We start from the raw sequence: 20374 nt of genomic DNA, 5'->3' as shown, positions 1-20374 counted from the left end.
ATAAAACATTTTTTTAAGATACTGAAACTAGTATTCTTTCCTTTATATTATTATCTTATTTCAGTTAGTTTCCAAGTTCACAAAATCATTTCACTTAGCTTTAATTTCTTTCAAAATGCCATTTTCAATTTTTATTTTAGTCAACTCAAGGTTTATTTTTTAATAATATTTATTTTTTTTAGTTTCGTTTCAGTTAACCATAATAACCTTGGAGCTAGCATATGAGGGTGGACATCGCGCCTCTAGTCATGGATAGATGCATGCATAACGACCCCACAGCGAAGCTTGTGGATATATTTGAGTAACTAGGTCATAAATCCTCAAAAGAGTTTAGTAAAATACATTTTGGGGGGACTTTAAGCATCACAAGAAAAGTATTGCTTACTTTTACTATTTTCAAGAGAAGCCAGTCATGTCTGTGGCTGATGTTTTCAAAAACTGGTTAACAATAGGTTACATTTTGGGAGAACTATCCTTTGAAGTCTGGGACACTTTTGTTAGTAGTTGCCCAGTTATCCAGGATCTCAGCAGACTTTGAGGTGGTACACCCTGCACAGGTAGCCAGGCCATCACAGGGCTGACCTTCACATCTCCACAGGAAGAACATGCAGAAAGTTCATCTTAAGTCTTTCTGTCTGTGTATGAGACGAGACAGAAACAATCCTGGTCACACTTTGATGACTACTCTTATTTTTGCTCTCACTAATAAAAACAGTCACTAGATGGCAGGATAGACCGCACCACAAGTACAGAACCACGGTCTCACTGCTCACAGCCACCAGCTGACCAAAATTAAAGGCAAACAAATATGAATCTGACAGATCTGACGTTGTAAAAACACATTTCAATGATTCACAAAAAGATACCAGAATAATATTTTTTTTTAATTTTTGCATTAGGTTTACAGCGATTGTCAGCGTCTTTACAGTACAAAAAGTGTAACTTCTGTGTAAATTTAATTAAACTAGCAGGGACTGAGACATGAAGTGTAGTTTATAATTACTCAGTGACTCAAGGCAGTCACAAAAAAGTGCCTTAAAGAAAATACTGTTTTCAGTAGCTTTCCAACACAGTTGCAGGTTTAATTAACTAATATTTACAAATCAATGAAATGGGAAATTTTAGGATAAAATATTTATCTTATAATTTGAATTACCTGTAGAAAAAACACCCAAAACAACAAAAACTTTGTTGTGTTATTTAAGGTAAGCTGCCTCTGCTCAAAAATGGAAAAAGGTGCACTTGGAGCTGCCCAATTAAAACAAACAAAAAAAAGTTATAGTCTCTTTTTCTGAATTAGTGCAAGATATGCCAGAGAATGATACTAAAAAGATGTGTCATAGCGAGTAGGTAGGAGGCAACGTTAGGCTCATGTCAAAAGAAAACAGACATTATCTGAATAAACACAGGATCCAGTTGCCATCACAGTTTTAACAAGGCTTTCAGAAAGTGCATTTTATGCACCTGTTTGGAGAAATGAAGCGACAGATCTCTCTCTCTCTCAGTAAGTGTTTCTGATCTTCTCACAGAAAATCTGCTGATCGTGTTGAAAAATACCTCAAGCGTTCACATGGATTTATAAAATCCCAATCCTATCCAGTTTGGGATTTCACCTATACGTTGCAGGCTAGTGTCCGGGCTGGAGGTCGTGGCCCGAATCGCCTCCAGACGTCGAGGAAGTGGAGATGCTGTTATGTTGGATGGCTTGCAGATCAAACCCAGGACCTGCAGGGGTGGGACTTCTTCCAGGGCTCACCCCTGCAGCTGGACATAGAGACAGCTGTCAAAGTCACTTATAAAGTTCTGACTCTCTGCTTTTTGGTGTTGGAGATTGTAGGCATCAAATAAAAAGCCACGGCATTTGAGATTAAATGAAAATAGCTCCTTTATTTTAACAATTGAATACTGTACATACATGTATAAAGAACAGTAGAAATATATGAATATGAAATGTGCCAATATTGCATCTCTCTTTGTTCTAAGAAACTCTTGACACATACGTCTTTGTCTGCTTAGGCCACAGCGTTTCACTTTTTAAATATCTTTCGTTACAGGTCAGTTTCAGTCACTGTTTGACATAAACTTGAAGCCGCCTGTGGAGTGCAAGAAAGGCAACTTGTTCCCTGCTAGCTTCATGCAAGGCAAAACAATGCTAGTAGCATGGTACTACAAGTTATCTCAAATACCATTGCGGTGTGGTTCATTAAAACAGAAGGACAAACTTGATATTCCTTTAAATTAAATCAAGAGTGCAGTGCTTTTTTCCCCCTGATCTCTTCAAAAGTGCATTGCTAATTTTTTTGGACACAGCGGGGTTTAAAGCAAGAGTTACTTTACTCTTTTGTGCTGTTTGTTTAGCACTTTAAGACACAGTTTAAAGTGGACCTATTATGCTCATTTTTCATGATAATTCCTGTTTGTCCCTTCGTCTCCCTCCCCTTTTTAGTCAGCTTTCTGAAACAACTGTTGTGCCCAGAACAGAAGGTTTGAAAAGCAGGTTGGGTGGGGTTTCTGTGCTCACAGCCATGGCTGCATACCTGACATAACCACATAAGGATATCCCCTCTCTTGACATCATACACATCCATGTCCACGAGGAAAAAACAAATTCTTTGCTCACATGTACATACATAAAAAACTGGTACCAATTTTAATAACAGTGCGTATATATGACAGAAAATAGGAGAAAGCATAATAGGTCCACTTTAAGGTCCTCGGTGTGTAGAGCAGTGGTTCTCAAAGTGGGAGCACCAGGTGTCTGCATCCAAAAGTCAAAGGGCAAATAATTTGCAAAAAAATAATTTTATAATAAAAAGTGCATATTTACAGATGGGGACATTTACTCCTGCCTGTGTTATCTTTGGGCTGACAGAAGCTCGCCATCAGATGTGATTGTGACACATCACGTCAGTCTATCATCAGCTATCACACACTTTTCTCAGGGTGTAATTAACCATTCCAGCTGTTCGGCTTCTTGTCTTTTTGACATACGGGCTAGCAAGTAGCTTTAATTATTATCTATATTAAGTCAGCAGGTAAAGCTGCATTTAAATCAGAAAATATGAGGGGTTTCTTAGGACATTTTCTCCCCTCTTAGGGGTTCTTGGCCTCGAGAAGTTTAAGAACCCCCTGTGTAATAGCGAGTGCATGTGTAATTGTGGGTACACAAGGTTTAATGTGTGAATTACACCCTCAGTGGTGGATGGAGATGACTGGTGTCAGGCATCTGGAAAAGCTGGTGAGATTTCTACACAGGGTTACAGGGAAGGGGGGTTTTACTCACTGGGGTACCCCTGTGCCTCCCTCTGCCGAGCAGTGACAGGACAGTCCTTGTGGGTGAGCAGAATCTGCTTCAGCTGACCCACCTCCGACTTCAGTGACGTCACCTCGTTCTGGAAGCAAACACAGTGAAATGGTAAGCACTCTCGAAGTGTAGGTTGTGTTGATGTGAGTGTGTCTTGTGCTCAGAGCACATCCCACCTGTAGCTGAAGGTTTGTGTGCGTCAGCTCTTCAGCTTTCTTCTCCAGTGATGACACCCACAGCTTCCTCTTCTGTCGGCAGCGGGTGGCTGCGGCCCGGTTACGTTCCAGAAACTTCTGCCTTCGCTCGTCGGGGTCCTGCTCTACTGTCCTCCTTCGACGGTTTCCGCTTCCTCCTACACCACCTCCGCTGCAGCTACCGCCTGCCTGCACTGCATGAGTGTGAGATGGCTGGGAAGGCTGCATCTGCTGTGCAACTGGTGATAACTGCAGAACAAAAACAACAACTTTTTCAAGTAACTGTGCTTGAATGCACAAAAAACCCAGCCATCGTTAAATATAAAGCATTATACCTGCGCAGGAGCAGACAGTGGAGGTGCAGGCGGTGAGCCTGGGTGTAAATGTGAAGGCGGTGATTGGTGAGCCTGAGCGTGAGGTGGTAAATTCCCTGCCTGGTGCAGCTGGTGGCTCTGGGTGCTTCCAAGATGCTGTGGGTGGGGAGCATGGCACCGCTGTTGGTAGGTAAGAGGCACAGGCGGAAGCTGTGAGGGATGAGGCTGAGGATGATGATGATGGTGGTGCTGCTGTTGTGGTTGTTGTTGTTGTAGTGGAGGTGTCTGGTGACGCTGTGGCATCATCTCTATCATGTGGCCCATGGGTGGCACATTGTTACTGATGGTGATCATTCCTGGGTGGTGCTGTTGATAATGGTGGCCCAATGTCTGCTTGGATCTCTGAGCCGAAATAGATAATAAACAAAAAAAGAACAAGTTAATTAATCATGTGATGCTATTAAAAAGTTAAATTATTATCACTTCTATGTGCAATGATTTAGAAATCTGAAGAGATCTAACCACTATCCACTCTGATATCAGCCTCTGAACTGTGTTCAGAGGATAATAAGTATATACTAGTAACCAGATTAAGAAAATACAAACAATTAACGTGAATTCAACTGAGGAAGACTTTCCTTTTCTTTTTCATGTTGGATTATAAAGATATTTATTTACCCCTTTCATGGTCAATATGTTAGAGAATGCTCAGAAGCCCTATAACCACACAGAAAGGCCATAAAACTGCAGTTCCTCAAATGACCACACGAGGCTGGCTTGCACAGTGAGACAATCCCAACAGACAACTGTTCATTTCAGTTCAACTGTATTTATATAGCACCAAATCCCAACAACAGTCGCCTGAAGGTGCTTTATAATGTAAGTTAAAAACCCTAGAATAATTCAAAGAAAACAGAGAAAACCCCAACAATCAGATGACCTATGAGCAAGCACTTCGGTGACAGTGAGAATGAAAAACTCCCTTTTAACAGGAAGAAACCTCCAGCAGAAACAGACTCGGGGAGGAGCGGCCATCTACCGTGACCAGTTGGGGGCAAGGGGAGGAAGACAGGACAAAACCACACTTTGGAGGAGAACCAGAGATGAATAATAGCTCACGATTCAATGCAGAGTGTGTGAAAACACATAGGAACGGTGAAGAAGAAACACTTGGGAAGTTCCCAGCAGCCTAGAGCTATTGCAGTGAAACTAAAGGAGGATTCAGCGTGACCTGATCCAGCCTTGACTATATGCTTTGTCAAAAAGGAAAGATGACTATGTTAAAACGCCCAACTTAACAGCATTAAAAAGCAAGATTAAACTCTTCTGAAAGAATGGTTTTGGTCTCTGTGAATACTCCCCTAATAGAAATTGTATTGCAGTTTCATTTCTTTGTCATTCTTCTAATTACACTTTTAAAGTTTGACAGTGGCCAGTTTTGGCCAGTCATTGAACTGGACCTCTGGACTGAGCATTTTTAATGGAATTATCAATTGTTGTGTGGCTTACGGCACAAACGAGCAATTCAGCAAGTGACTGTTTCCACTTTGTTGCGTGAGGGTTTCTTTTAGTATTTTATTAGTACTAGTGCATGGAAAAAAATAATAATGCGTCTGTGAAATTAAAATGATACGATGCCTTTATCAGGTGTTATCAGTGGATAAACACTACAAGTTGATAATTTTAGCCCTTTGGATGTGTAGCTGCTAGGCAATATGATGACATCATAATATCTGAGGTAGATAAGAACCACAGACAGTATAAAAGATGGACGTAGCTGCCCTGACGTCACGCACTGCTTTGAGGTCCCGCTTTGAAGCCTCAAGCTGGCGACGGTGTTTTGCTTGTGAAGAATGGACGTGAAAGAGAGGGGCGGGTCTGACTATTGGCTACTGACTTGTGATTGTCAGCTCAATAGCCAATGTGGTCTTTTGAACCATAGCATGATCAAGATTTATGAAGCAGACCTCATTTTTTTATTATCTGTATGGCGCATAAACTGAGTCTATAAACTCAAATGGAAAATGTTTACAAAGGTCAAGTGAGACAGCTTTTTTTCTTTCCACTACTGGCCTGAAATTCCTACATTTCATTTTATATATCATAGCAAGAAAATTACTAATTAGCGGCCATCTGTGGCTGTGCAGTTCACCCATACAGTGTATGGATACAGCCTTCTAAGAACTCAACTTTCTTTCCCCAAATATGGTAACTTTAGACTCCAAACTAAAAAAAAAAATGTGGCTACAGTCAAAAGACTTGAGTCATAGTGTTCAGTCTATGGTTTATCCTTAACGCCTGCTAAATTAGTAACAGCAGGTTCTCTTTGAAGCAACGGGCCACTTCAAGCCGCGTCCTACACCTCGATGCAAACAATATCTGCGGGTCAAACCCTCCTTCTTTTCCATCCTCGCCACTTCTCCTCAGCGTCCGCAACTGCGAAGACAACTGTTGATGAGAGGGATAACGTGTTCCAATAAATGCTGCCGTCTGCAGCTTGATACCTTCACACTTTATCATTCCCGTGTATCATCTGACTAAACAGACTGTACGAGCTAAATTAAACCTCATCTCACCTTTCTCCAACACTCAGCAGAGAAAAGCAAGAGAGGGAGAGGTCATGTTTGGAGCATGACATCACCCCCCCCATTCCAGTCCCTCCCTGGCAATACTGTTATCTGCTCCCTGTTACACAATATTTCTTTAAGAGAAGAAGCAGATTTCTCTCTCTCTCGCTCTCTCTCTCTCTTCACCATTCAGTGAAGTAAAAAGAGAGCACATTTAACTGGTGCCAAGGATGAGGTCATTGAGCTGTCTGTGCCAGCTTTACCAGCCAGCCAGGCTGCCAGTCATACACACACGCACAGCCACACACACACACTAAATAGAGCGGGACACGAGTCCTTCAGTTGTGTTTACTAGATAGAAACACCCTGACACTGAGGCCGGCGATTACATCATGGGTCTCCTTGGCTTGGATGACACACCACGTTGATATTTCTGTCTGAAGGGATCAGTGAATGAAGACACAAAACTGTACATGAAACACTGATCCACTTGTCAAATGTTTACTTTTCCACTTGAGCTGAGTGTAGCGTTACTGTACAACAGAGGCACGTTAACACACTTTCTGATGTTTTAAATAAGCGGAGGCCTGTTTCGAAAAAGAAAAACCTTTCCGAGGACCAATATAATTCCTTAGATTTATACTACAAGACTCATTCACCTGCTCACACACACACATTCATGCAGCACTTTATTCTGTGTACTTTAGGAACGTTACCTACAACACATACACTCACAGTAGGTGCACCGGGGGGGGGGGGGGGGTAAGTATCCCGGACTGAACCACTGACAAACCAATATGTAGATGACTCACTCCACCTCTTTGTGTCCACTGAGGACATTTGTGGAACAAATGTGTTGCATCTTGGTGAGTGTTACAAACCTGACAAAAAGTCAAAGTGTTGTTTGAGGGTTAAGATTCTGCATCAGGATTAAGGTTTAAAGTAAGGAGTTGCTTCAGCAATAAAAGCTAAGGTAAGGTAAGAATGTGTTGGGTCATCGGGTACCCTTTTATGTATGTGTGTGTGTGTGTGAGAGAGTGTAAGAAAAGAGGGTCAGAAGTAAACTTGCCACCTGAGTGGCTCCGCAATCTGAAACCACTTTTCAGTTGCCACTCTGTATGCGAGCTCCTCCACAAGAAGCCACAACCTGCGTCCATGCCTGTGTGTGTGTTTGTGTGTGTGGGGCTATTTCACAGTTTTCCCATTTGAAGTAGCTTTTGATAGCAAAATATTTTTAACTATTAATTCCAGATGCAGGTGAAAAGAGGATATGTAAAATTTACAAGCGAAAAGATCGCACGCTTGTTGACGCAAGGGAAATAAAACAACTGAGAAAGCCACGGAGGAGCATGTAGATTGTGACTTCCTGTGGTCCAATGTGTGTGTGTGTGTGTGTTTGGGGGTAGAGTTACATTCTATTTCCTGTCCGTGCTGATTAGAAAGGACTATGGCAAAGGCAGAAGGTGAGGCCGGGTGTCTTTTTTTTAAGTGTTACATAACACTATGAATTTGTCTTTATTGAAAAATCACCCACATTTTGAGCGATTATAGAACAGATTAGAATAGAACGCGACTATTTGTCATTCTACAGGTGTACAACCAAATTTGGAGCAACTCTCTGAGTGGTGCATATAGTTAAGACAAAAATATATTCAAATACATATATATCAATATAAAGATATCAGAATATGAGATCAGTATAAGTTATTATACACACACAAACACACTCCTACTTTACAGACTTTAGTAATATTGCACCGGATGTTCTGAGTGATGATGATACACAGTGTTATGAGCTGGAGCAGGATGGTAAAGGGTATATATAATGGACATCTCTGTTCTAACTGAGCTTACTATAAGCCTCAGTCACCCAATCAGTCATTCATATAGCACTTTAGTTTACACCTAAGTGCTTTGTCTAACAATAAAACACACCGAGTGCAGCAGGGTTCAGAATCCTGCCACAGAAAGATTCAAAGTGCAGACTGGGATTGAACCTCCAACCTTTCAATTGTTAGCTTACCTCACTCAACCTCACTCTGCCTCCTGAACCACAGACAACCAAAACGTTAGGATAAGATATAATATGCTGGGAGTTGATGAAACATGCAGAAATCCACTCTTCATAAACAGCTGTGGTGTAATGCATTATTAGTGTAATGCTAATATAATGTTATTAGCTCCAATAATGGAAATAGTGGAAAAAGGTAGTCAGACTGACTGATGATCACCTACCTGGGGTGAAGAACAGGAGGGGTTGTGTACAGGAGCCGGTATACCCATTGCACAAGACATCTGCTTCTCCATCTGAAGAAGAAACAGTAGACACAAAAAGAATCTTTCAGCTGTGACAAAGGGAAGCAGCAGCTTGTATCCACATAAACCTCAAGTATGAAGAGTTCCCCCAAAGGTCACATCCATCTGGAGTTTTGACATTTTGATTAATTTATCCACAAAAGTGAATTTTCCTGTCATGGGTCCACTATACCTGCATCTATAAATCATCAGGCATGCGTGTTTGAATGTGTGGGAGTCTGAACATGACAAACACCATCCCCTTCCATACTTACAGTCATGTGCTGAGCAGATGCCCCTTGCATGGCGGGGTCTGGCAGGGTGCCAGGTAAGGAGGCTGGCAGCGGCTGCCTGTGTCTGTTCCGCATGTGAAGGAGGCACGACAGCGGCCCGGGAACCGGCCTGTGGTGAGCCGAAGAGGGAGAGAGCGATAGAGACGGGTCATGCTAGAGAGCCGTCCACAGCCAAAGTTTCATAAAACCAGGTTCAGTAAGAGGTGCAAGTTGAAACATTTATAGCTGGGTCTTAATGGCAGATGGAGGTGAGATGTGAGAATGGTCATATCGTCTTATTTTTAGGGGAAGCTGTATCCAAATCTACAAACAAAAAATGTATACAAAGCCAGCAGAATGGCGCTGTTCTGGGACCTCCCTGCACTTTAATGTGTAGGACCTTCACACAAAACAGAGCTGGTAACAGTGGCAACAGATATGCCACTGAGCTAGGGAAGAGGTGGGTTGCAAAGTGGCTTGCAGATGTGCTACAGCAGCTAAAATAGCCCTCCCACTGTTTACAAGGGTATCAGCTGAGCCATCAGCTGATGATGTAGGCTAGCACTGAGATCAGCTGATCTGCTACCACTGCAGGTGAGGGTAACTTGGCTGAACTAACATCATGTTTGATTTCTACTACTTACTTCAAATATTTTTTCAAAAGGAAAAGATAAGTGATTTTAGCTGGCAGGCTTACCTTCGTCTGAGCAACGAGTTGGCACAGTTTCCTAAAGTAAAGCAGGAGTATATCTTTCTAGAAGCAGCATTTCAGTCATCCTGTTTATTTCATACATTTAACAGATTTTACTGGAACTACTTTCTACGGAGGAAATAGTCCCTTACGAAACTGTTGACAGGGTGTTCTGCTTATTGTCCAGAATATTAAGTTCTCTAGGCAAAGATGTTGCTGTTGAACTTTTTTGACATGGGGAGTAGCACAACCTAAATTCCACTGAGCCTCATTGTTTTGGGATGGCGGAGAAGTCTCAAAGGCAGATGTGTCAAAACATTGGCAAGTTGGCAAATCAAAGCCGCCAACCACTAGAAACAAATGTTACTGAGGAGTCTCTGAGAGCCCTTAAACACTCCAATGTGATCAAAAAGCACTGATGTGTTATTGTATGCCAGGAGAGAGCTGTAAACAGAGTTTTGAGGTAAAGCGCTGACAAGAGAAAGAGTGATGAAGTTTAAAAAAAATGGAAAGAAAAGAAAGACGTGGAGAAAAATGACAGCCCGAGAGGGAGGTGCAAAGCCTGCAGATCAGAGCGGGGGGGATCCAGAGACCCAGGGTGCCATGTGCTGACCTAACCCCTCTGGCTCTTTGCCAGTCGGACAGCGTGGGCCTGCATGGCCACGCTGAGGTCATCATCAATGATGTCATCGCCGAATCTGAGGGTATGTGACCCTTTTAGAATACAACAAAGCGCAGACAAACCAAAACAGCATTTCCTAACATAACCACAACAGTTCTACCAGGCCAGCAGCCAGACATTCAGACCAGGTCACTATGGAAACCGGTGGTAAACACTTGGGGAAACAGCCAGATGCCCGATCCAGAGTTCACTTAGTAACTCTTAGCGGGTTTCACTGACTAACATGCTGTCTGGATTCAGCTGGCACTGATTAATGCTGCCATAAATGACTGTCAGCTCGCTCCCCACTGTCCTGTCACGTCCTGTCTGAGCCTGGACAGATGTTTGGAGCTAATTATGTCACTGACTCACTTGTGGCACCTTGATTCATCTAATCAACAACAGATTTGACAGCCTTTTGTTTGTCTACAGTATGCGTTGCAAGCAGAAACCATCGGTTTGATGGAGATGATGGAGGCACTTTTATGTAAGACTGACATTTGGGCGGGAATCGCTATTTACTATATTTAGCATAACTAAACCCCAGAAAACACAAAAAAATATTTTTTTAATCACAACGTGTCCAGTTTGATCTCAGAATATCATACATCTGCTCTCCCGTGAATTAATAAAGCCTTAAAATAGTCATAAATGCAAAAATGACATTGCTGTAATAACTAGGACTGGTAGAGAAAATGTTACACTAAAAAAAGAAAAACTATAAAAGTCAAAATCTTCTCAAGCAAATGTAAAATGGTTCCAACTTGTAGAAATATGTGAGTGTGCCTAGGCCCGTACAGGTGTATTTATAGGTGGGCTGATGGCACAAGAATAAAGACAAACAGGCCCAAAAATGCTTATTATTATTATCATTATTATTATTACAGGATTAGGAGTAAGGTTAGGGTTAGGTTTTGGTCCTCCACATTCTAAACTGGCAAATGTTTAGAAACTAGAGGCTGATGCCTTTCAAACATTTTCTCATTCCAGTTTTTCCTATTTTAAAGCACCACAGCTTAGAGGTTAAAGCAATTAAAGTTTACACTGAAAAAACAAACAACAGCATTTTCTCTGTCTAGAAACATTCATAGAGTTAATCTGGATAATCCACCGGCCTAACTGTGAAATGCTTTAGTCCCAATAAAGCTGTAGGCTTCATGTTGTGCTTATTGCCCAGAATATGAGGTACACTGTTTCTGTTAGTGATTAAAGCTGACTGAAAAGGGTAGATTTCTTGTATTAGCTGAAAAACATTTTAAGAGGCAGACAAAGACATATGTGAAATTTTTTTAAATAAAAAGTTACACATAAACAGTTTAATGTTCAGTTTTTTTAAGTTTCGTTTTTAAGGTAACCTGATATACACGTTATTATAAACAAGTGAAGTTATTTAATTATGTTGTGTGGCAGGCATGAGTTCGTTTTTCTTTATGAAATTAGAGATGAAAATTACTTGTATTACCTAAAGTTGCAAGTAATATTAGTCAGTAAACAATTAAATAAGTACTTGAAAACACCTTTTTTTCCTTATCAAACAGAATGCTGTAAATATACAGCATAATGAAGAGCAGAATACATAATGAACCCTGTATGTGTGTATTATGAGAACTTGTGAGGGCGGACTGTTTACTAGGTTTCACAAATTCATAGCCGGCCTTTTAGGAGGAGTGGGAGCAGCTGCAGGGAGCTGGTCAGATGAAAGACAGGAACTCCTCTAATCTGTCTGTAGAACTGGGTGATAACCAGGGAGCCAAGGAAGCTGCCCAGGCGCTGAGAGACTCCGGTCTGGTTCTGAGTCTTTGCAGACATGTAACAGAGACAGTAGCTGCATGGTGGGGTGGGTAGCGTCTAAGGGACTGAGTGGCTTTTTATGCAGTGGTTCTTCATCACTTTTGGAGTTACTTAATTCTCTCACTAAACTGACGTATAATTTTTTTCCTGCTTCTTCCTCTCACTTCGTTAATGAAGTGATGAATTATGCAGCGGAAACGCCAGCTTGTGAGCGGCGGAATGATTTATAATGCGTCCATAACAGGAGGAAAAAGAAAGAATGAGAAAAGGAAATGTGTTTGCGTGTGCGATGTAGGGAAAATGTAAGATACACATATATGTGTTTCGATGCCTGTAGGTAAATGTGTGTGTGTGCGTCTGTGTGAACTTACTCGGAGTGTGTTAGGGTGGAGGTAGCCTGGGTGATGACTGATCCAGACTGGGAGGAGGACAGGGCTTGCTGGGCGGCCAGGCTGCAGCTAGGGGCCATCATGGGGCCATGTGTCTGGGGATGATGCAGTGCATGAGTCTGGGGATGATGCAGCGGTGGTTGGGGATGTGGGTGCTGAGGCTGGGGTGGGTGCTGGAGCTGATGTTGGGGTTTGAGCTGGTGCTGGCTCATACAGGAGGGCCCATTATGAGAAAGCGACTGTGGAAAGAATAAAAAAAAAAGACAAACAGCTGAGACCATTGTAAACTTGTGGGGCAGTAAATGATTGAAGTCTTTTACGATCAGAGATTACGGTGCCAGTCAAAGTCCTTTTAGACACTAACGCAGACACATGGCAGCCATCATGAGATGCGGCAGAGCAGTTTTTTTAAGCATTACCTATATTAACTTTAATTTCATTGTTCACAGGGAGATTAATATTGCTTATATACACTCACCTGTCAAATGTGTCAAATCACTTAAAAGGTTTCTGTCTATCAGTCCCCACCATATCTTAAAGACCTCATAATACCATATCATCCCAATAGAGCACTTTGGTCTCAGACTGCTCGTTTACTTATGGTTCCTAGGGTACTTGAAAGTAGAATGGGAGGAAGAGCCTTCAGCTTTCAGGCCCCTCTTCCGTGCAACAAGCTCCTATCTTTAAGATTAGGCTTAAACTTTCCTTTTTGATAAAATATATAGTTAGGGCTGGATCAGGTGACCCTCTCATGATGCACTGAGTGTTTCTTCAGTCACTACGTGTTTATACACCACTGTGCATTAAATCATTGGTTATTATTAATCTCTGGCTCTCTTCCACAGCACGTCTTTTGTCCTGTCTCCCTCCCCTCCCCTCAGCCACCCCCTATCTGCCCCCCTCTGAACTTAGTTCTGCTAGAGGTTTCCAAGTGTGTGTTTTCCCTCCCACTGTCACCAAGTGCTTGCTCATTGGAGATCATCTAATTTGGGTTTTTTTGCTCTAGTATTGTAGAGCCTTTACATTAAAGTCTTGAGGTGAGTGATGCTGTGATTAGGTGCCATATAAATAACAATGAATTGAACTGTCTTTGCCTCCAAAATCAAGCTTTAAAAAGCTTTTTCCCCCCTGGTAGTCATACTACCACTCTCTATACATGCTCTTTCAAAATTGTCCCAAATATTTTGATTTAATTGCTTTGAGTGCCACATTTCTCTCTTATAATGCCTGTGGTGACAGCGATGAGAGTGTGTGCACTTGTTTAGTTGTCTCTGAGTGTGACGACTAGCTGTTTAATTTACAGGGTAGAATGTGATCGCTCGGTGTGTCTTTCCTGCAGCAGGTCAGATATCTGCAGCTGTCTGACCGGGCCTGACTCCCTCACAAACAAGTGTCACTCAAAACATAAACTCTCAGCAGCACCGGGGGACGGATCTGCATCATGTCTTAATCCTTGCTTCTTTCCAGCTAACGTCAGACTAGAACTGATGGTTTATTTTAAGTGAAATAAAATAATATGATAATAAAAAAACTTGTCAGACTTACCTGCTTCTTGTTTTCCTCCTCTTGTGCTTGAAGAAATTCTTCCTCGATCTCCTTGAAGAGACCAACCTCTTCGCAGTTCTGCAGAAATCGTGTCGGCGTCGGAGTCTGGTCTAGAGTCATTGCATCCAAATGGAAACAAAAGAGAGGGAAAAAAAACGGATTTGCTTTTTAAAAAAATTTGAAGCACTTGCCAAAACAGACTGTAGTTTAAGCTTTTTTTGCTTTCTAAATTAACAGTGGTGCAGGTCGTCATGCGAAGAAGAGGAACGAGTCTCCTCTCAGCTGAGCTCTCCGTCTCTGCCTGATAACATCAGTCTGTCTCTCCCTGAGCCGTCTAAACACATAGAGGTCAGAGGTCACATGAGGGTTTTTGTTTTGACAGGGGAGTTCCTGCAGGAGGCGTGACAGGCTGCAGGACGGAGGTGCAGAGGGAGAGTCTGCAGAGGCCAGATCTTGCGCCGTTGTTTACATCCAGACAAATCTTTGGGGAAAACATTGACACCAACAGCCACGTTCGCCTCCAAAATTGTCACAAAAATGAAGCCAAAACATCGCAGCATGGCTTCCATGACTTTTATGATTTCACCTTTCTTGTGTGGCTACACTTTTCTCAGCACCACGGCTTCCACTGGCGATGGGGTAATACTTTGGTTGTACTGCTTTGCATTGATTCCTACACCACCACAAAAGCCAGCTTATGCTCATATGTTGCTTTAGTCCGGGCTGAAGATGAGGTGGAAATTCTTCTTGTTTTGGCATTGGGACTCGTACTTACTCATATTTTCTACAAGCAGCCAAGCCACTGCTTCCTGCTCATGGTCAGTATGTATTCACAGAAATGTTAATGTGGAAGCACAATATTTAAAAACTGTGTTTATATGATCGTCTGGAGGTTGTTTTGATGTTAAAGATACTAATACTACTACTGTAGCCTGAGCAGGTAGTGCATAACACAGAAATGTGAGGCTTGCAAAGTTAATTTAGATGCAGAATCAGCATTTTACAGCCGTTCACAATGGGACTAATCTTAATGGGGCATTTGTTTCCCTGGAAATCACTGCAAATGTGTTTGATATAGTCTGAGTGAAATTGTCAACTGTTGTTAGATGCTTACTTTTTTTAAGAGCAAACCTTTCCTAAATTCTTATTTTTGCCATTGAAACACATGACCGGACACTGAATCTACACACAGACACACAAAACAAGCTAAAGAAATTTTCTCTGACTTAGCAGATCTTGAAACAGGAAGAATCTTTATCTTTCCTCTTGTAGAAAAAAACATCCTTAAAAAAATAGGAAGAGGATGAATTTACAATATCAGTGCTTTTAAAACAATCGGAGAAGGTTCAGCAGTCTTGCTGCTATTATCAGTCTGTTGCATAGAACTGAATTAGAAACAATTAAACAATTTTGGAATTTTATTTTCACTCCTCATGAATATTTGTGTTGTAAATACAGAGCACAGTAATGATTAATATACATTTAAATGATGGCTAAATTGTGCTAAATTAAAACCATGAGCTCTAGAAGCAGTGAAATACTGTGTTTTACATGGGCCGTGCAGAGACCGGTGCACCTACTCTCCACGTTTTTAAATCAAAGTGCTGTTATCTGTGTTTTGGCTCTAATCTGATGGAGTATACTGCACATGATGCAACACGAGACCATTTGTAGTCTGTTTGAGGGAAGGAAGGAAGCTTGCTTTGGTGGGTTATCTGACTTCATACTGTATAGTATATCGTCATCTTTTTAAAAAAAATATATATCAAGCACTGATCTTGAAAAGGAGGAAGTTTCACCACAGACATGTGCAGCCAGGAGATGCGGTCACTGGGAGACTAGGATGAAATCTCAGAGAAGCTCATTTTCTTCCTTACCTGTGAATGCTGCATCTGTCTTTATGGAGGGGAACTTGAGGGTCATCTCATGCTTGTGCCTGTGGATGATCAGATGTTCCTCTAACTGGAAGCGCTGCAGCACACCAACACAGGAAGAGAGATGTGAAGGGATGCGTGCAGCTGTGTGACACGCGGGATGATTTTCTCAGTTAAAGCAGCTGATTACATCTTAAGCTGACTAAGACATCATGATGCTCTTAGTCTGTTAAGTATTTTAGGTTATTCATCACTTCAGAAACATTTGTATTTATCAGAAACTCCTCCTATATTCTACAGCTTGATCGTTACTCATTTCATTGATGATTAGGTCTGACATCCTGGGTTTTTTTTTTTTTTTTTTTAAATGACCATTACAGTCCTTGTAATGCCACACGTATATAGCATTCTACTGACCTGAGAGCAGCCCGGGGCGCCGCACATATAAGGCCTGTCCTGTTTGTCATTCATGTCATACACAAGCCTGCACAAACAGAAGAAGTGAGAAGAATTTATTTACCTGCAGTCTCAGATCACAGCTCAGATGAGCTCACCCAGCAGGCAGCCTGAGGTTCCCTGTTTTATGTTTTGTATTTACACGGATAATTCACATACTGTTCACCTATTATCGTGCCTTTATTGTGGAAGCCGTGTGTAATGAGATAGTTGCCACAGATGATGGATGTTTCTTCCTGAGACACAATATTAAGTTGACGAAAATGATCCCTTTGGTGCCAACGGACGGGGGTGAGAGCATACACTAGGTATTAGGACGAGCCCTATAGCGTACAAACCATGTTTTTTTCCAGCCTTTCATTACTCATTAGTAATTACACGTAAACACAAGAAGGGCATCAAAGCCTTCCAGCATTGGGAGCTTTACTTTTCACTTGGAGTGGGGACTAAGTATAGTGCAATTGTTTCAGGCTACAATTAGGCTTTCATCGGGGTATCAGTTAATAATACTGGTGTGATGAAAGGATAAGTGCTCGCCATGTCTTACATCAAGTCACTGGGATAAAATTATCAACACAAATGCTTATGAGAGTCACAGTAATAAACCAGCTTGCAGTGCCAACCCAGAACCGACCCAGTTGCCTCTGCTGCGAGGATATTAAGCCGTCGATGTGGAGCAATTGTGAATTATTTGAAGACTGCTGTTGAAGCACAAAGTAAGAAGGTCTTCAAATCCTCAGCCAGGTGACAACAGGTGACAAGGGTCAACAAATGTTACCAGTGTTGCTGTGGGAGGAGATGGTGGTTATGAGAAGCATATTCACAGGTTGCAAACTCCCCCACCCCTTGTGTAAGCGTGAGCCGAGAGCAATGAGAAGACAGCAAAGCGCGTGCTGATGTTATGGGAAAGACTGAGAGCCGAAGAGACGAGTTGGGAAAGAGAGGGCAAAAGTAAAGGCATCCATAAGAAGTGGAAAGAAAGTGTGTGTGTGTGTGTGTGTGTGTGTGTGTGTGTGTGTGTGTGTGTGTGTGTGTGTGTGTGTGTGTGTGTGTGTGTTTGAGTGAGAGGACGGGTGGGAGGTGGAGAGTGACATTAGGTTGATGGCGAGGAAAATGGAAAGGGCAAGTGGCAGTGATCGAGAGAGGGAGAGGAAAGCAGGAGGAGGAGGACACAATGAATGAAAGAGAGAAGGAATGAGGGTGGGAGCCTGCGAAGGGAGGGCTGCACTTCAGGCCTACTCGTGACAGGTTCGAACCTGCCTCAGCCCCCATTTTCCAACCCCAGGCAAGTAGAGGTGACTTCATAGGTGTGCGTGTGCTTGTGTGCTTGAAAATAAACCAGTAACTAGGTGATCACAACACCAAAATTCCAGCAAGATCGGAGATTGATCAAAGTATTTAAGGTTTTGATTCTCAGCTAATACAGAAAGCAGGTTTATTAGTAGTTTTATGTATCAGCAGTATGTAACAGCGTGCCACAGTCAGCTGTACTCGAAGTGTTTCACAAGCTCACATTTTACAGACAAATGTAAAAATTTAAAGCCCAGCATCCAGTTTGTAACCCCTCTGCCCCCTCTTTCTGCTCTTGTACAAGATTAGCAGACTCAGCACATTTCCAGCAAAACCTTCTGTCAGAGCGGGCACTTCAATGCGCAATGACGTCATCCTTAACGGATGAACTCAACAACAGACCAGGCAACATACTGTCAGTTTAAGACAGGATTTACGTTGACAAAAAAGTTTTCCCGCCTCATTTTTTAACTGTCATTGTTCTACACTTACACTCGGTTACTATGACTCACAGAAAAACACGCACAACTTTTAATATCACCTGTAAGCATCAAAGAAATCATTTTAAAAAAGGTGCCAGGTTTAGTTACTCACTACACTTCTTCAAGTCCCCCGTATCTGATGGATGAATCATGACAGCAGCTGGCATGGAGCTCATTCTGCTCAATTTAAATCGCAGTCCTTAACCAAAAAGTCCTCCGGACGGTCACTGCCTGCGTCTCAAGAACTTGACCGGTATTTGTGTGTGTGTGTTTATGTGTGTTTGTGTGTGTGAGTTGTCTTTTCCTCCTACCGCACCGTAAAGGAACCTGTTCAACTCATAAACAAGCCCGGCACAGCTGTACAGAGAGTGCTGTCACACACCCCAAATAGACAGGAGCGCTCAACCTTTCCGCTGGGTGATGAGACTTCACCGGGACACCTCGCTAAAAAGTTCCGCCGTCAACTTTTCTTTCCTTTTTCTTTTTAAACCGTCAAAATAAAAAAATAAAAATAAAAATAATAAAGGCACAGTATCAGGAGAGCGGTTGCCGCGGAGCTAGAAAGTTTTGTGAATGGAAGTAAAAGACTTACCTACAAGTAGAGAGTAGACGAGCGGCGCTCCAGAGAGGAACCACGTTGGACTGGAGCGAGATTACAATACGTTCTATTTACAGAAGCATTACATCACCCTCCCGGTGACGTCACGTGGGATTCCTGAACTTCTAAATCATTGCGGTCCCGTACGGAGAGAGGGCTTGAGAGGGGCGGGGTTACGACACGGTGAGGGGGACGGGACGGAACAGCAGCAATAGCAGCAGCGTGGTGCTGGACCGGAGTCAGTGACAGACCCACCGGGTAGACACACCAACGGCAACGTGACGGGACACGGGGCAGACCGGGTGGGCGGATGAGACCCAGTTAAGTGTTTGTTTGTTTGTTTTTATCCTGTCCCCACTTTTGGTGTGTGTCTGAAACGGGACGTTCCAGCGTCTGTATCGAGTTTACGTGTCCAAATGAGCGAGAGCCTCCGGGTCTTTTTCTTCTTCTCAGAACGTTAGACAGTCAACGGTATGAGACTATTTGCTTGAAAATAAAGCTGAAACCCTGAAGTGATTTCAACGAAACGTTAAGTACATCCTGTCATCACCCAAAGCAACATGATAATAATAATAATAATAATAATAATAATAATAATCATGAAGGGGCTTTTTAGAAAGTACTAGTCTTCCATTTAGAAAGTCAGTGTTACGGCCCAGACAGTAGCTACTTTCAAGCAAGAAATTTATTTATATAGCACTTTCAGATCAGCCCCCAGCTGAACACAAAGTGCTGTACACTTGACATGCCAGAAATGATACATTGAACATGTTAAAAAATAAGAAATAAATAAAAATAAATAAAAATAATATAAAATAAATAAAAAATATTTAAAAAATAAAAAATAAGCTGATTATTAAAATGACATTTAAAATAATAAAATTAGCACAAATAGCAAAAACAATAATAAAATAGTATAAAAATGATGATGAGAATGACATTTAAAACAATAAAATCAGCATATTAGATTAAAACAATAAAATCAGGGTCAGACTGTGTCATAAGCCAAGGAGTAAAAATGGGTTTTAAGATATGTTTTAAAAGTGGACAGTGAAGGGGCCTCTCTAATGTGCTGGGAAAGATTGTTCCACAGATTAGGAGCAGCAATAGAGAAGGCCCTGTCCCCTCTGAGCTTTCTCTTGGACCTGGGTACCTCCAGGAGCAGCTTAACAGCTGACCTGAGAGACCTGGGGGGTGGGTAAAGATGCAGAAGCTCAGAGAGGTAAGTTGGGGCAAGACCGTTTAAACATTTAAAAACAAACATGAGAATTTTAAAATGAACTCTAAGATATACAGGCAGCCAATGGAGTGAAGCCAGGATGGGAGTTATGTGCTCTCTTTTACGAGTTCTGGTTAAAAGTCGTGCAGCAGCATTTTGGACCAGCTGCAGACGAGAGAGAAGATGCTGACTAACTCCAAAATACAGTGCATTACAGTAATCTAAACGAGATGAAATAAAAGCATGGATTACCATTTCAAGATGCGGCCTGGATAAAATAGGTCTTATCTTTGCCAAGCGCCTTAAATGATTAAAAACTGGACTTGACAGTAGCACTAATTTGACTGTCTAATTTAAAATCACTGTCCATATTAAAACCCACGTTTGTAACAACAGATTTAAAATACTCTGCCAGGGTTCCCAAATCAATAG

The 20374-nt window shown here is 42.0% G+C and overlaps 2 protein-coding genes across 6 annotated transcripts in view; one reads left to right on the top strand and one right to left on the bottom strand.

Annotated features, from left to right (window-relative positions):
• Window positions 1-204: 204 nt before the first annotated feature.
• LOC146549534 (cyclic AMP-responsive element-binding protein 5-like) lies at window positions 205-18936 on the bottom strand. 5 transcript variants are annotated; one of them, XR_014890376.1, is made up of 12 exons: window positions 18718-18936; window positions 16315-16381; window positions 15901-15994; window positions 14024-14133; window positions 12461-12717; window positions 8950-9076; window positions 8615-8686; window positions 3834-4214; window positions 3481-3747; window positions 3284-3392; window positions 1558-1764; window positions 205-635 (listed from the first exon to the last, which is right to left on the bottom strand). XR_014890376.1 is itself a non-coding variant. In XM_085262155.1 (12 exons), exons 3-12 carry the CDS (start codon window positions 16366-16368, stop codon window positions 1628-1630), a joined length of 1608 nt encoding a protein of 535 aa, XP_085118281.1. In that variant the 5' UTR covers window positions 16369-16381; window positions 18508-18605; window positions 18718-18936; the 3' UTR covers window positions 900-1627. The 5 variants fall into 5 exon arrangements, 4 of the variants coding, with proteins under 4 accessions (XP_085118281.1, XP_085118279.1, XP_085118280.1 ...); XM_085262155.1 differs by lacking the exon at window positions 205-635 and adding an exon at window positions 18508-18605 and having other exon boundaries at window positions 900-1764; XM_085262153.1 differs by lacking the exon at window positions 205-635 and having other exon boundaries at window positions 900-1764.
• jazf1a (JAZF zinc finger 1a) overlaps window positions 18911-20374 on the top strand; it is a 26648-nt gene continuing 25184 nt past the window's right edge. The window contains exon 1 of the mRNA XM_085262160.1: window positions 18911-19043. The gene's annotated coding sequence lies outside the window, so the exon portion shown is untranslated. The remainder of the gene's footprint in view (window positions 19044-20374) is intronic.

The sequence above is a fragment of the Mchenga conophoros genome, linkage group LG22, assembly GCF_057382185.1.
Source record: "Mchenga conophoros isolate Kocher_MC1m ecotype Shallow Benthic linkage group LG22, M_conophoros_male_GT1.1, whole genome shotgun sequence".
Taxonomy (NCBI): domain Eukaryota; kingdom Metazoa; phylum Chordata; class Actinopteri; order Cichliformes; family Cichlidae; genus Mchenga; species Mchenga conophoros.
This window is presented reverse-complemented; position numbering and strand designations above follow the sequence as displayed.